General features: G+C 34.4%; 1 protein-coding gene and 1 pseudogene across 1 annotated transcript; one reads left to right on the forward strand and one right to left on the reverse strand.

The window, feature by feature from the left end:
- Positions 1–2,932: 2,932 nt before the first annotated feature.
- On the forward strand, positions 2,933–7,316 carry LOC127870144 (uncharacterized; annotated as a pseudogene).
- Positions 7,317–10,967: 3,651 nt separating this feature from the next.
- Positions 10,968–14,766, reverse strand: LOC127870145 (uncharacterized). Its single transcript, XM_052412802.1, has 4 exons — positions 14,692–14,766; positions 13,729–13,822; positions 12,500–12,606; positions 10,968–11,696 (listed from the first exon to the last, which is right to left on the reverse strand). Exons 1-4 carry the CDS (start codon positions 14,764–14,766, stop codon positions 10,968–10,970), a joined length of 1,005 nt encoding a protein of 334 aa, XP_052268762.1.
- Positions 14,767–16,605: the final 1,839 nt, after the last annotated feature.

Below are 16,605 nucleotides of genomic sequence, written 5' to 3' on the forward strand. Positions count from 1 at the left end.
CACCTTTTAACTTTAATGGATTTATACACGACGGTAAGTGGTGCTTTATTTCCAAAAACTTTTTTGAACAAGTTTTCTTAAGAATTTCAACTAGTTCTTAAAAGACAGATGTTTATGCTTCTTATGGCAAGGTGAAATAAATCAGAATCACTTTATCTAATAAGCATGTGTTCTTGTTCAAAAATTCGATTTTTAATGCATTCATAGTATACGGTTATGTTTCACACAACGTGAAATTTTGTAACCGTTTTCAGGCGTATTCAAGGATTTATTCTTATACCTTGAAGTGATATTATGGGCATCTAACAGTTTATAGGTGTCTATCGCAACCGTTGTTTTGTTTGTGGTGCGTTCACTTTACATACACTTATATTTGTTAATGCAGCATCAACGTACTAAAACAATATCCCCGATTGAGAAAAATGATGCATTTGAATATCACCCGTCGTACTTTCGTTTAACAACCGATCATGCATGTACGATGTGAGCCTAAATTTAGTTTTAGTGCAGATTCGTTCATACGACACAAAGACACAATTGTGTTTTACGGATCATTTCGGCTTAGAGGACTGGGTGAGTCACGTAAGAATATGGAATATAAAATATATTTTTTATAAACAACTGGTAGCAAGATGAGTTGCAGATAATTGGTCAGTAACCACTTTTTAACTAACTCTTTTGATCTGTTAATTCTTTTCAGCTCAATTCAACAGTGAACAATGCCCATAATATCACTTTAAGCAATAATTTATACTTTTTTTCCATATGTTACTGTAGAGGATAATGTGGAAGAAAAAGAGGAGGAGAAAGATGAAGAAATGAATATAGATGATGTAGATGTATTAAGCCTAGGGCTATCAAATTTGGTATGTAGAGACATCTAATAGTCCTCTACCAAATTTCTTCAAATTATGCCCCTGGGGTCAAATTTTACCCTGCCCCGGGGGTCACACAATTGAACATATGCTTATATAAGGCCTATTTTGTGAAAACTTTCAAAATCTTCTCGTCCATAACCATTGGGCCTAGGTCTATCATATTTGGTATGTAGAGACATCTAATAGTCCTCGACCAAATTTCTTCAAATTATACCCCTGGGGTCAAATTTGACCCTGCCCCGGGGGTCACAAAATTGAACATATGCTTATATAAGGCCTATTTTGTGAAAACTTTCAAAATCTTCTCGTCCATAACCATAGGGCCAAGGGCTATCAAATTTGGTATGTAGAGACATCTAATAGTCCTGTACCAAATTTCTTCAAATCATGCCCCTGGGGTCAAATTTGACCCTGCCCCGGGGGTCACAAAATTGAACATATGCTTATATAAGGCCTATTTTGTGAAAACTTTCAAAAACTACTCGTCCATAACCATTTGGCCTAGAATTAATAAATTTAGTATGTAGAGACATCTTATAGTCCCCTACCAAATTTCTTCAAATTATGCCCCTGGGATCAAATTTGACCCTGCCCCGGGGTCACGAAATTGAACATATGCTTATATAGGGTCTATTTTGTGAAATCTTTTCAAATCTTTCTGTCCATAACCATTGGGCCTAGGGCTACCAAATTTGGTATGTAGTGACATCTTATAGTCCTCTACCAAGTTTTTTAAAATTATGCCCCTGGGGTCAAGTTTGACCCTGCCCCGAGGGTCACACAATTGAACGTATGCTTTTATAAGGCCTATTTTGTGAATTGTTTTAAAATATTCTTGTCCATAACTTATGGCAGAGAGCTACCAAATTTGGTATGTAGTGACATATACTAGTTCTATTCTTAGTTTGTTCAAATTATGTCCCTGGGGTCAAATTTGAAACTGCCATGGGGGTCACAAATTTTAATATATGCTTATAAAGTTCTTTTTTTTTGAAAACGTTCAAAATCTTCTTGTCCATAAACATTGGGGGTAGGGCTACCAAATTTGGTATGTAGTGACATCTTATAGTCCTCTACCAAGTTTGTTCAAATTATGCCCCTGGGGTCAAGTTTGACCCTGCCCTGGGGGAAAAAGTTAAAAAATTATCTTGTCCTTAACCATAAGGCATAGGGCAAATTTGGTATGTAGTGACATCTAACAGTTCTCTACCAAGTTTGTTCAAATTATGCCCCTAGGGTCAAATTTGACCCTGCCCGGGGGGTCACAAAACTGAGTATACGCTTATATGGGGCCTATTTTGTGAAAACTTTAAAAATCTTCTTGTCCATAACCATTGGGCCTAGGGCTACCAAATTTAGTATGTAATGACATCTAATAAATCGCTACCAAATTTGTTCAAATAATGCCTCTGGGGTCAACTTTGACGTCTATTTTGCGAAGTCTTTAAATATCTTCTTGTTGAAAACCTTTCAGACTATGGCTACCAAATTTGGTATGCAGTAACATTTTATAGTTTTCTACCATGTTTGTTCAAATTATGCCCTTTGGGTCAAATTTGACCCTGACCCGCGGGTCACAAAACTGAATATTATAAACGCTTATATCTTGCTTATTTTGTAAAAACTTAAAAAAAATTCTTGTCCTTAACTCTAGGACCTAGGGCTACCATATTTTGTATGTACATGTAGTGAGATATAGTAGTCCTCTACAAAGTTTGCTCAAAGTATGCCCCTGTGGTTAAATTTGACCAAGCCCAGGGGGTCACGAAATTGTACATGTGCTTAAATATGGCCTATATTTAAGTATTTGCACATGCAGAGAATATTTGAATAGCCTTTTTTCAGCAGTGGAGCGATAAAGGGCCGTCATGGCCCTCTTGTTTTATATTGGACAGTACTCATTTGACTTGAAAGCGCACTGCTCTATGTAAAGTGGGAATTTTTCAGAATAGGGCCTGTAAGTCACGTCATGTGACCTACGAGAATTTACGAGACACTTCACTTCCAGGGACAAAACTGTCATATTACGGCCATATTATCGTTACTTAACTAGAATGGCGCTTTAAATAATTTTTGGGGCTAAATATGTTGACGGCCATAGTAAATTAAGTAGAAAAAGCGAAGCTTCCGTCGAAAGTGGACGCGTTTTACGATTTGTTATCGATGAACTGAGGGTTGTTACAGCTTGTGTACAGGCATCAATGAAGAACACTTCGTATAAAGTACAGGTATATTTTCTTTCATCATTGAAGTTTAAATGTTTAAATATATCGGATAACGATTTAAAGCATTGTTTAACAACCCGTTTTTCATTGAATTGCATCACAAAAGATGATTATTATTTATAAGCCACATGCTTTCGGATATCAAAATAATCGGATATATATTTTAATGCACAAGGATAAAAGGGCTTCTTTTCACGTATTGGTAAATTGACATCATTGAAAAAAGTTGTTTCAGATTCGCAAATTATCGTTTTATTTATGATATTTGTGAGGAAACATTAATACTGATCATTTTCCATGGTCTAATATAGCCATTATATGCATCTTTTGACGATTTTAAAACCTGAAAATTATAAAGCGTTGCAACGCGAAACGATTGACTAATTTGGAGAGTTCTGTTGTTGTCGTTTAATTTTGTGAAACTACGAAGATTGCTTATATAAAGTATAAAATACGCGTTTCATGTATACTTGTCAGGATGGCCAAGCGATCTAATTGGCTTTTACTCCAGAACTCTGAGGGTCACTGGTTCGAGCCCTGCTGCGGTCTACTTTTTTTACTTTTTAAAATTGTATTCTTGATTTTTTACTGGAGCTTTTTATATCCAATGTTTACATTTATCAATATAAAGGATTTAATGACAAACCTTAAAATCATGCCAAAATCTGTGAAAAGGCCCCTTTATGTGTCATTTGGAATAATGTGTTATCTGCAGATTTGCCTTGATCAGGAAGATAATGGCCTTGTACAGTCGACCTCCTGCGAGTGTCCCATGGGGCAATACAAATGCCATCATGTAGCAGCAGCACTATTGTTTGGGTAAATTTGAAAAATAAGTTTTAATTTATCTTTTGGGATGCCGTCTTTAGCGTACCATTACCAAAGCATACCAGTGCATTACTGTAGTGAACCATTAAATGGATGTGTTTATACAGTAAGGTTCATACTTTAATTCTTGATAAGGTGGTGTAAACTTTTTAACAGCGTTGAAAATGTGTAAATTTATAGCTGTTTATGTCAATATGTAGGATATATACAGTCCATATTTGATACATTATTCGATTCAAACAGAATATAAATCATTGTTTTTTTTATATTAAAACTGAGTTTTTTTGTTCTTAATTATAATTGTATATAATTAGAATATATTAAGTAAACAAGACACCAAGAACAAATTTATTTAAAATCTACAGCGCATAATATAAAACAAAATGTACCACATATTGAGATACTTACAAATAATTATTAGGTTCATTAACTATTATTATAATAATTACACTATAGGATGGTAAGCTTCAGTCTGCTTAGAGGTACACTTTAGCCTGGTACGCTTCGGTAATGGTACGCTTAAGCCGACATTCTATCTTTTACTTTGTTACTTATTGATATTCTAATTGATGCCTTTTGTGTGACATATATTTCATTACAAATTTTATATGAAATAATGAAATCTTTTGAGTTTCTGTATGTTTTAACAAGTATGATTTTGCAACATTTCTCAACAATGCACAATAAATAATACCTGTTTCCAGCATATAACAATCCATTATGAATAAGATTTTATTCCACTTGCATTTCAGAATTATAACAAGTACAAAAAAAATAATGCTCTTGAATTGTTCAAGCAAGCAGGTGTTTTATCACTCTTTACTTTATCACATTTACAGTAAATAGCCTATATAACATGCATTAATAAAATCAGATGAAACTGTTATCTAGCCTGTCTATTTAAATTTATTAATTTGACTAACCATAATTATATGTCAATAGGCTGGGTAGTAAAGCCAGCGATTAACATGATTACTGTGCGAGTTCTCTCATTGCCATTTATGGCTTCAATAATTCTACATCAGCTAATAGTATTCTTTAACCTGGACATCTTAATACTATATATATTGTTTTATTTATTATATCAGATTTGTTTGTATACTTTTTAAGGTATAAGAGAGCAAGCAAAACTGATTTAAAGTGCAGTTTGCTAAAACGTCCCAAGTCTGCTCCACCAAAGGCTACAGTGACCATGAGTGAACTTTATCCTGAAAAGCAAAGCGGATACAGGTATGTTGATATTCCCATGAATGTTATATTAATTGACACACTTCATTAAATTAAATTGTTTAATGACATAATTACCGAAACCCCCTTTTTGAAATGAAGAAAACATTAAAAAAAAACATTGAACAATTTTCATTTAGAGCACTTAAGCGGAGTGTTACTGCTGAGAACAGGTCCTTTTTATAAAACGAGCTTGGAAAGCTAGGGCGTTTTACAGGTTGCCAAACTGTTCCAGTTCATTGTTCATGAATAACATTATTCTAGCCGTTTCAATGTTTATATGGGATAATTGATTCATACATGTATGTTACAAAAGTACTTCGAGAGTTTAAAAGTTAAAGAAACTTTACAAATGTTTTCATTGTCTTGCTACTTGATAAAATAGCATTATTGTCTTAAAATTGTTTCTAAACATTACAATTATGATGTGTTTCCTTTTGGCACAGTGTTGACAAACATTCTATGTAACCATTATTTAGTATGAATCTATGATCCCATATTCGTTAGATTTTTTTTGTTGAAGTGTTTTATTTATATTCTTTCTATTATTATTTTTTTATGTAAGACCTCCTATTTTTTACCAAGATGATGAAATATCACCAATGCTATCAGTTGATAGAATTTTAGCAATTATATTATTTTTTAGTGCAAATCTCTGTTGCAAATCATTGTAACGGTGATTTTTTTGTATTTGAATATGTGAAATGATTAATATGTAAGACAGCCAAAGGCATGTGTATACATATACAATATTTGATTATTTTAGGCTCTGTTCAAAACAGTCATTCCCTTAATGTAATGCTAATTATTATTATTTATTGATATAAGCAATAGCTATTGTAAATGTTTCATTATCTGCTTTCTGAGTTGACATTGACACTTGAGTCTGTGTGACATTTATGCTTCAATGCAATGAGTTTAGTATAAATATCGGATAAATGGAGAGTGGGAAAAGGGGTTGCACTGGTGAACCAAGGAATGCTGACAATTGGGACAAATGTTGTGTAATTAATATCAGTAAGTTTTATTGTATTATTTTCTAGCTTTACATTGGATATTGTCGGAGGAGCCAGCATCTCAGGCAGCGCCAGTGCCATTGGTTGAAGACCTGTTGCAGAGCCCTGAATACCTGTCAGAATCACAGCCACATACATGGTTATTGGGTAAACTAGTGCGGAGTACAGAGTAAATAAAATTGACCGCATATGTGACTAGTGTCCAGAGGGAAAATACATTGTGGGCTGCAGTAAGAAAGCTCAGATTTACTTCCTCCAACTTCGGACAGATCATATCGGCTGCAAAACGCAACAGGTAAATAATTAAGTGTTTAATTAATGAAGAGCAGATTAGTTGTAAGTTTTTTAAATCTAAATAAATTCTACAAATTTTAATAGATTTTCTTCATTGAGAATTCTAGTAAGATGAAGTGCAAAAAACAGTAATTGTCATCAATGCTTGTTTACGTTCCATAGGTTGACGGTATCTCTGAAGAAACGCCTTTTTAGTGCGTACAACCTTAAAAAACGGGCCCCTATCCAGTGGGGTATTACTCATGAGAGAAATGCCATAGAAGACTACTGCAAAGCAGGAAGTGTAACTGTAATTTACGACAGGGATGTATATACATATATTTAAGTTGATTCTCATATACTCATTTTTATTCTTTTTAACCTTTAAAAGAAACTGTCATATGCAAGATTTCAAAACAATGATACATTATAAATTGTCTTATTTCCATTAGTTTATAAATTAATACAAGAAAATGTACTGTAGATGGTAGTAGAGTGGAAAACAGTATAAACATGTATATGTATGTTTGCATCAGCACATTTCATCTTGAGTCTATTTCAAGGCAAAATTTGATAAAAATGTTTAACAGTGTCATACAGCATACGAGTTGGAGTTAATTGTATGGGATAGGTTACAAAAAGTTTTTTTTTGCTTTTCTCATATCACAGGTATTTGGCTTCACCAGTCTGGTATCCTTGGTGCCTCGCAAGATGGACTCGTTCAGGGGGAGAACAATGGACCTGTTCACTTGCAGCGAAATGGGCAACTGCTATTGTCACAAGACATCATAGAAATCAAGTGCCCATTCTCGGCAAAGGACATGACTGTTGCAGAGGCTTGCTGTTCCAATAAAGACTTCTTAGGTTAATTATTTCATTTAAATAAAGTCATTTAAATGCCTTTGATATATAACAGCTTTAAAAAAAGAGGATCAATTAAAAACAAAAACTGTTTTATTTCTGTTCTTATCACTAAAATCAATTTAATTCTTTATTGAATACCACAACTTTAACGGTTTTTACGAAATTAAATCTGCAACTTAAAACTTCAACCCAGTGCAATGCTGCCTATGGTCTTTGATTTTACAGAGCAATTCATTGATATATTTTTTGTTTCAGAGCCATCATCTCCTAAAGGGTTGATGTTAAAAGAGACCCATGACTACTGGCACCAAATTTAGGGTCAACTCCACCTGACGGGGACAAATGGTTGTGATTTGATTGTGTGGACCCCAAAAGACATGCAGATCATTCGTATAGTGAAAGATGATTCTTGGGCAATGAACATCCCCATACTGATTGACTTTTATTTCAAAACATTCTTACCCTCATTTAATTAAAGGCAGTGCAATCCTTATGTATAATGACATTTAACTAAGTGTGGTTATATCTATTGAGATATTCTTGCATTTTGTATGTACTCACATGTGTTATTTCAGTTTGTAAATTGTAAATGAGTTATTATACCCGCACAAACGAAGTTAAGGGGGGTATATAGGAGTGAGCTTGTCTGTCGGTCCGTATTCAGTGTCCGCTCTTTAATTCAAGTTATTTTAATCTGATCTTCACCAAACTTGGTCAGATGTTGTATCTAGATGATGTCTAGGTCAAGTTCGAATATGGGTCATGTCGGGTCAAAAACTAGGTAATGGGATCACTTAGTGCGTTTTAAACATTAAGCATGGTGTCCGCTATCTAATTTAAGTAGTTTTCGTCCGAGCTTCACCAAACTTGGTCAGAAGTTGTATCTAAATGATGTCTAGGCCAAGTTGAAAGATGGACCATGCCGGGTAAAAACTAGGTCATGGGGTCACTTAGTGCGTTTTAAACATTAAGCATGGTGTCCGCTCTCTAATTTAAGTAGTTTTCATCCGAGCTTTACCAATCTTGGTCAGAAGTTGTATCTAGATGATGTCTAGGCCAAGTTGAAACATGGGCATGCCGGGTCAAAAACTAGGTTACAGGGTCACTTAGCGCGTTTTAAACAGTGAGCATGGAGTCCGCTGCTTTTGTGAAGACAACATACAAAATATTCTGTGTCAATGCGGCATGTGGGGGTATTCGTTACCTCTGTGACAAAGCTCTAGTTGCCCTTTGTTTCATTCATAAGCGTGTCTATCACTATGTAAGTTGCGTCGTGTTTTGGTATGCTCGAATGTTTTATTACATATTTACCTGTTGAAACTTTGTTAGAAATATTGACTTTTTATTGATAAACATATGTCTATCTTAACATATAACATGGTATGAGATAAAAATAACAGATAAATATGAATACAGTTTTACAATTTTATTAATTCATACTATGTTATTTCATATTTATGAGCGATTTCCTTCAGCAGTGGTGCTTGAAGGTTCACAAGACAACAACTGTTGATAACATATTCAATTTACAAGCTATCATTCAAAAGTGTATTACAAAACAAGGAGACCGTTTCTACGTATTCTATGTGGACTACCTTAAGGCTTTTGACAATTGTAATCATATGAAGATTTGGCAATGTCTATCGAGAAATGGTGTTAATGGTCGTTTTTTTTTAATGTTAAAATCTATATATAGTCAATTGAAAGCATGTGTAAAAGTTTAAAATGGCTTGACAGACTTCTTTGACTGTAAAATAGGTACAAAACAAGGCTGTTTGTCGTCGCCGATTATTTTTGCCATGTTCATGAATGATCTGGTTAACTTTTTGAGATCAAAAGAAGGCGATGGAATATATGTCTCTCCTGAAGTCGATAGATTATTTGTATTAATGTATGCTGATGATGTTTCGGGACTAGCAGATACAGCTGTGCAATTGCAGCGACTTATCAACAATATCGAAGTTTTCTGTGATAAAGTTAAAATGAAAGTGAATCTGGACAAGTCCAAGATCATGGTTTTTAGAAATGGGGGCCCTCTACGCCGATATGAACACTGGACATACAAACGAGCAAATGTAGAAGTCGTGTCTTTTTATAAGTATTTAGGTGCGTACTTTACACCGAAGTTATCATGGACAATGACGAAGGAGACGCTAGCAAAACAAGCCATGAAAGCTTTAGGAAGCATTTATAGGTACCAGAAACATTTTGGATATTTTAGCCCAAAACAAGCGTTCAAACTTTTGACGCTATGATCACGCCGATTCTGTGCTACTCTGCCGAAATATGGGGCTTCCAGTACGCAAAAAGTATTGAACGTGTGCACATCAACTACTGTAAACGGCTTTGTGGTTTGAACAAACATGTGTCAAATTTCTTTGCATTGTCTGAATGTGGACGGCTGCCTTTGTATGTGACATACACGGGTAAACTCATAGCATACTGGGTCAGGATTCTTCAGATGCCAACAAACAGATACCCGAGCCAAATGTACATGCTTATTCGAAACCTCGATTCATCAGGCAAAACCAATTGGGCTACACATGTGAATAGAGTACTTTTCGAGAATGGCTTTGGCTATATTTGGTTAGCAAACGAAGACGGAAATGCTAAAATGTTCATGTTCTTATTCAAAAAAAGACTTAAAGATTGTTCTCTGCAAAAACTCGAAGCTCAAATGGATAATTCTCATAAGGCGAAATATTATCGGGAATACAAAACATTACTTAATGTTGAACGATATGTGTCAATTGAGTTGCCTTACGCATTAAAAAGATGTCTTTCAAATTTCCGATGTTCCGGACACGAGCTCATGATTAAGAAAGGCCGACACATACCGCATAATCATAGATATTGTAAATTTTGTCTAATGCGAAATGTCTATATTGTAGAGGATGAGTACCATATGTTTATGCAGTGCCCATTGTATAACACACTTAGACACGATTTGTTTATTCCGCAGTGGCTGAATCAAATAGAAACTGTTCGTTTGTTCAATATGCTTATGGCCGATGAAAATGACAAGCACATAGTTTTGATAGCCAAATTTTTGTCTGAATGTAATAAAGTACGAAGACAATTCAATATCACACAGCATTTATAACGTTTGGATAAGATGTCCAAAATGTAAATCCCATGTATTTAGACTGCCATAAAATATACACATATATATTTATGTGCCTGCTAATATGTAATAATTACGTAATTATCATGCAAACTAGCTTTCATTTTAATACTTCATGCTTGTATTAAATTGTTTATTCATATTTCATAATGAATAATGATTCTTAGATTACTTTATACGTATGTTAATATTGTGCATGCTAACTTAGGTCATAGGTATTTCATTATTAGGTAAACCATGTTTTGGTTTAAAAACTGCATAATTATATTGTTTGGCATAGATAATGAATCATAATCTGTGGCTTACCTTGTAAATATGTTTATACTTGCATTTTGATATTTAAAAATTGTGCAATTATAGTGTATAGCAGTATATGTTCTAGACAAGTGCATGTGTGTGTTGCATCATATGACTTTGTATTATTTAACAACTCAGTTTATTTTATATAATAATGCAATTACACTGTCTGTATTATGAGCTGGTGGCCTTTGACTGCAAATAAATATTCGTATTCGTATATTCGTATTTGTATTCAACATAGTTGATATATTTTGTTTGACAAGTGCCTATATTGTGACGGAATATGGTTAAAAATATCATAGTTCTTTATCCTTTCATTGGCTCGTTCTACATGGATTCTGCTCCTTCCTATCTTTAAGCAAAGTTCAGCCTCTTTCTTTGTGAAATGACCTTTACTTGAAAGAAAAGGTGGGATCTTTAACGAGACCATAGATAAAAGTTTATCAAAAATATTAAAACCTTTATCTGCTAAAATCATATCACCTGGCTGTAGCTGGTCTAAAACTTTACAGTGTTTTACAATAGCTGAATCTGATGTAGAGCCAGGATAAAGATCCGAACAATATACTAAAGATGCATTTGGTGCCACACAAGTAACCGCTTTAACAGTATGTCTGCTTTTGTAATTACTGTAGGAAAGAGCTTGAGAGTTCATATCAGATGGAACATCTTGTATTATTTCTGTTGCATCAATTGCTATCCTTGCAGAACTAAAATTCTTAAAAGATTTTGGCATAGACCCTTTACATTTAAGTTGACTTGGTATTCCAACACTCTGTAGAACTCCTTCAAATAAAATTTCATGTAACACACAGATGAAGGTATTAATGATATTTGAAACAGTGCCGCTGCTAGTATTGAACCAAACTGTCCTATCCAAGTCCTTACAGTTAAGCCGCAGCTTCATCAATGTCATGAGGAGTTGGTCCTCAATCGTAAAACATGACACTGTCAAGCCAGAATATTAATTGAAGGGTGACATCCTGTTGACCATGTTCACCAACACTTGAAAGACATCTGGTGGAAATGATGTATACAACAGCATCTACAATAACTAACATCAATTTATATTATATGTTGAAGCGGGTTAACACTGTCAGGGATGGAAACTAACATTTTACAATTGGTTGCCCACACGGGCAACCATCTTTTCTATTTTGGTTGCTCGGCTGAAGACTAACGAGCCCAGTATAATGTACATGTAGTGTCATGTAGATCTAATACTTTCTTTAAATAAAAGATAACTAAACATATTTGCTTACATTACACACTTTCTGTGTATAATGTCTTAATAGGAGTCTGAGTTGAATAATTTCCTTGGCTTTTATGAATAAATATTATTACAATTATCAATCAACAGTCGCCAATTTTATTTAAATGTTTAATTGAACTTGAATGTTTCGAGCTTAAAAAAGCTAGTTGCCCGGCTGGACTACCAACTTTTGAATTTAAGTTGCCCAGGCTAAGATCTACTTGCCCCGGGGTCACGGGCAACCACTAATTTCCATCCCTGACTCTACAGAGGGGTGAAACAAACCAATTTGTCAACTACACTATAATTATATACTAATGCCTTTTAAACTTAAACTTTTCTAATATGACATAAAGTATAGCGTTTACTTTTGCAAAACCACCATAACATATTTCTTGTTTGTTTTTAATCAAATAGACACAAGGAATGAAATAAAGGATTTTTCAATAAATATTTATGATAGGGCACCATAAACTTGAAGCCAGCATTAATTTTTATTTTGGTTCACATACCTTGCCTGTTTCATTTAAAATACCATTTATGGAGAATCCACTTTTCTGCATTTTAAGCGCTCTGAGCTCGTTTTCCAGTTCACGAATGTTCTTTTTCAATTCTTGAACTGAAACACAAATCAAGAACTTTGTGTTAGATTCTTAAAGCATACAAAAAGTACAGCTATGGTAAATCGTATTTAATTGATAAGGTACACTTTTTGCCATGTTCATGTTTATTAACTAAAGGCAGAAAGATTTATTTTAAATGGGCCCCAAGGGGCTTATCAACAATCTTGTGTTTGCTTGGCAAGTAATTCTCACACAAATCAATTCTAAAAACACTTTTATCTATACGATATTAACAAATGATTTGCTTGTCAAGTCAGAAATAAAAAGTAAATCAAAGCGCTGAAGGCACTGAAGTTGTTCGCTGTTGTCGTCCTTAATTAGCTTGTGCACATTACACAGGCTAATCAGTGTGCACATGCTAATCATATGTGACGTGCATTAAGCCCCGTTTTTCCTGAAAGCAGCCAATATGTACAGATTTTAATGATAAACACTATACTGGCAAATGTCGTCCTACAAGATGGTATATACACTCACTGCCAGAGTTGAATCATCTGTTGTCTGCTGCAGACAGGCAGCGGTAATCATCCGTAGCAAAGTGATTTGTGGTCCTTCCGTACTTAAGCCTTCAAAACACATACCGATTTGCAAAATATGCTCTGTAAATTTAGCTGGCGCGCTAACGCGACCAACTTAAAATTAAAATGACATTATTTTGTAAATATACAGAAAAACCTAACTTAAGTATACAAATACACTAAGATATGTACCTTCTTTTGCATGACTTGTTGGGTTTTCCACATGGACATCATCAGTATATGGCTGCACTAGATGATAGCTGTGATCCAGGACAGCTCCAGTTGAAATGGCTTGATCATCAGGAACATCAACTATATGGGCATTATCTAGCTTAGGCCTTTTTCTAATGATTGTGAAAAAAGAATATGTATTAACTTATTGAGGGACAAAGTATAAAAAGAGATTGTTTGTGCGTCAAAATTCAAACAAACTGGGGTCAACTATTATTATGTACATGAGTAAATGTTATGTGATTATAGGTAAATTCAATAAAACACTTTTAGACAATCACATGGTGAATCATTTATATTTGAAATGTTGTAACCCACCCCCCCTGTTAATTACCTCTGTTTTGTAGGTACATCTGGGAAGCAACCAACAGTTTTGCTGTACACAAAAATTGTTGGTCCATTCTCCTTGAACAAAGTGACAGCTGCAAGTTCTGTCATGGCTGTTGACCTCTCTGTCTGCCGCCTGAAAAATAAAGTGTAGGCGCTTGCCCTGAATCACTAGGCCAAAGAGTTACTAAAAACAAAATAAGGAGAAGCGAACATCTTTTTTATGCCTAAGGGGACTCAGTTCTCTTGACTTTGACCCAGATGACGGACATCACAGTGATTGCAATCACCCATCTATGATTGCATTCGAGCTTTATGAAAATGTAATGTATATAAACTGTTCCACATTATATATGACGTATGGTTTATGAAAGTTTAATGACTTTTAGGAGAATTTTACAATCAATTAAGTGCTGTTGATTGTGGGTTTTGTTTATACACCTATGTTGAAATTTAAATTTTAGAATCAAAGCGCCTTACTAAAAAGTATGCATGTTGGTTGTCAAATATTAGGATTACATACTACATTTAAATATCAAAATTAGTTCAAGTCTAAATGTAAAACAAAATATGATATAATCATTTTTCTTATAAAAACTAGTCAAATATCTCATTTACAAGATTTAATACATTTTATTATTATGACAACACAAATAAATATCAATACAACGAGTTCTCTTTTAGATATTAGAATAAATGTAAGACTCCATATTATTGATCCGAAAGTTGCTGTATCCGAAATCGGTATATAAACGTCATTTGTAATTTTGTAGTTCAATTAGTTGATGCTTCTTTTAACATTTGATAATAAAACTTGCAAATTCAGCATTACTTCGAAAATATATGCTTTGTTGAAGTATGTTTTGCATATCAACATCTACATCGATCAACGCGATATTATTATACGATAAATAGCAGTGCAGACGAAATAAATATCAAATCAAATAAATAATTTAATCCTCACCTGCATCTATCGGCCCACTTTTTTCTTTCACTGGGGTCAACAGGAAATCTAAAAAGGCTGCAAGAATTTGCACCTGCTGTCCGATGATTGCACCCGATCGCATAACAATATACCATGCTTATATTTTCCTACTATGTCTGAGAAAGCGATGTCCCCGGAAGTAGAAATTCTAAAACGAAAGTAAACGAGACTTACATACCCTATTGCGGAAAACTTGCTATTCAACGACTGATTTTGAATTTGTTCGGATACTTAATGGAGAGGGATTTAAGGTCATTTGCCTTCATTCTTTAAACATTTTACCTTATTAACAAATGTACTTAACATTTTATTTCAGATGAACCTGGTTCTTTGGGTATGAATAGAAGTGCATTATGCTGTCCAAATGTTTCATCTGATGATTTATCTGAAGCATCTCATGACTTAACAGCATATTCAGACACAAAGTCATTGATGACAACAGATTACTCATCCAATAGTGAAACGTCATCTGATACCGACACATCTGATAGTGACACTGATTATGTATCATTCAAAAACATGGATTGTGGTGAAGATCAAGCACTTTCAAAACAAGAATCACAGGCGTTGAAGATGTTATCATGTTCTTTAAGGAAACATTTATCAGCTAGTGCGTGCAGAGACATAATACAAACAATGAAAAGTTTATTTCCCAATTCAGAGTCTTTGTCACATCTTGATTATGACCTTATATTGGAATACATAGACACAAATAACATAAAAGAAATTTCCTACTGCACACTTTGTAATAAGACATTTCCTGAAGATTTCAGTTTCAATGTTTATATCCTAACTGTGATGGACTACGATTTAAAGGTCCGCTTTCAGACCAATTGAAAGTTGGAAGACTACCGAGGCAGCCATTTGTGTTTGCCGATCCAGAGAGGAGTTGTTGAATTTATTGCAGTCCACAGGTTTGTTATTTAATGAATTATGCAATTAGTTTAGTTCAAATTTTAAAGGATCAACATTGAACATAGATTTGAATAGTTAGTTCAAGATGGTCTCCTTAACCCTTCACTTCATATACTCATATTGACTCGCCTTTGGCAGAAAACGTGGGAAAACGTGACAAGGGGAGAAATGGCTCGTCGTCATTTAAAAACTTTATATGCTGTTTTTCATATTCTACAATTGTCGTCTGCTAATGCTTTAACTACCGCACAGTCGCAAAATCTAAAATGGGGTAATGTGTTAATCCAATGCAAATTTGCAAACTGCATTATATGTACGTCCAATTGTAGTCCAGATCACCTAGTTAGATCTAGGCTAATGTTTAATAGTTTCCCTTATATAAGGGGCATTTGATGCATTTGCAGCAGACAACTTTGTTGGTAGAATTTGCTTGAAATGATTTGTTGACATTTTGTTAAAAAACAATAATCAAATATTTGCTTCAAATTTCTTGTAATACCGAAAAGGTTAAGTAAGTCACTTACACAAAAAATGGGAGTTCATTAATCCCTATATTGCAGAACGTGCTTGGGTCTGAGTTTGAGACTCGGGTTACAGTTTTGGACTCACAATTAAACTCGTCTTAATTTATCAAAATCTTCCATTCTTGAGTTCAATATGTTTGAGTCTGGAGTCGAGTCTAAGTTTGAGCCAGAGTTAAATGATGAATTAAGGCCCTGGTCTCTGAGAAACCCAGTCTTATTACATCTGCATACAAGGGTTGTCTTGGCACCACAGGCTAATCCTGGTTGACATTTGCCAGCAGCCTATGACGCCATGCAAGACCTTCATGAAACAGAACATACACAATGGATTGCACAGGCTGATCAGGGTTAACATTTTACGCCGATGCATTAAGGCTGCTGTTTTCTCAGATATGCTTATGTGGCAAAATAAATTGTTTGGACTTCGCTTTACTTTTTCAGGTATTTGGCAAAATATTAAAAGCAGCAGAAGTGTCATCCAAAATAGAAAAGGCT

This window comes from Dreissena polymorpha, chromosome 2, assembly GCF_020536995.1.
Source record: "Dreissena polymorpha isolate Duluth1 chromosome 2, UMN_Dpol_1.0, whole genome shotgun sequence".
In the NCBI taxonomy this organism is placed as follows: Eukaryota; Metazoa; Mollusca; class Bivalvia; order Myida; family Dreissenidae; genus Dreissena; species Dreissena polymorpha.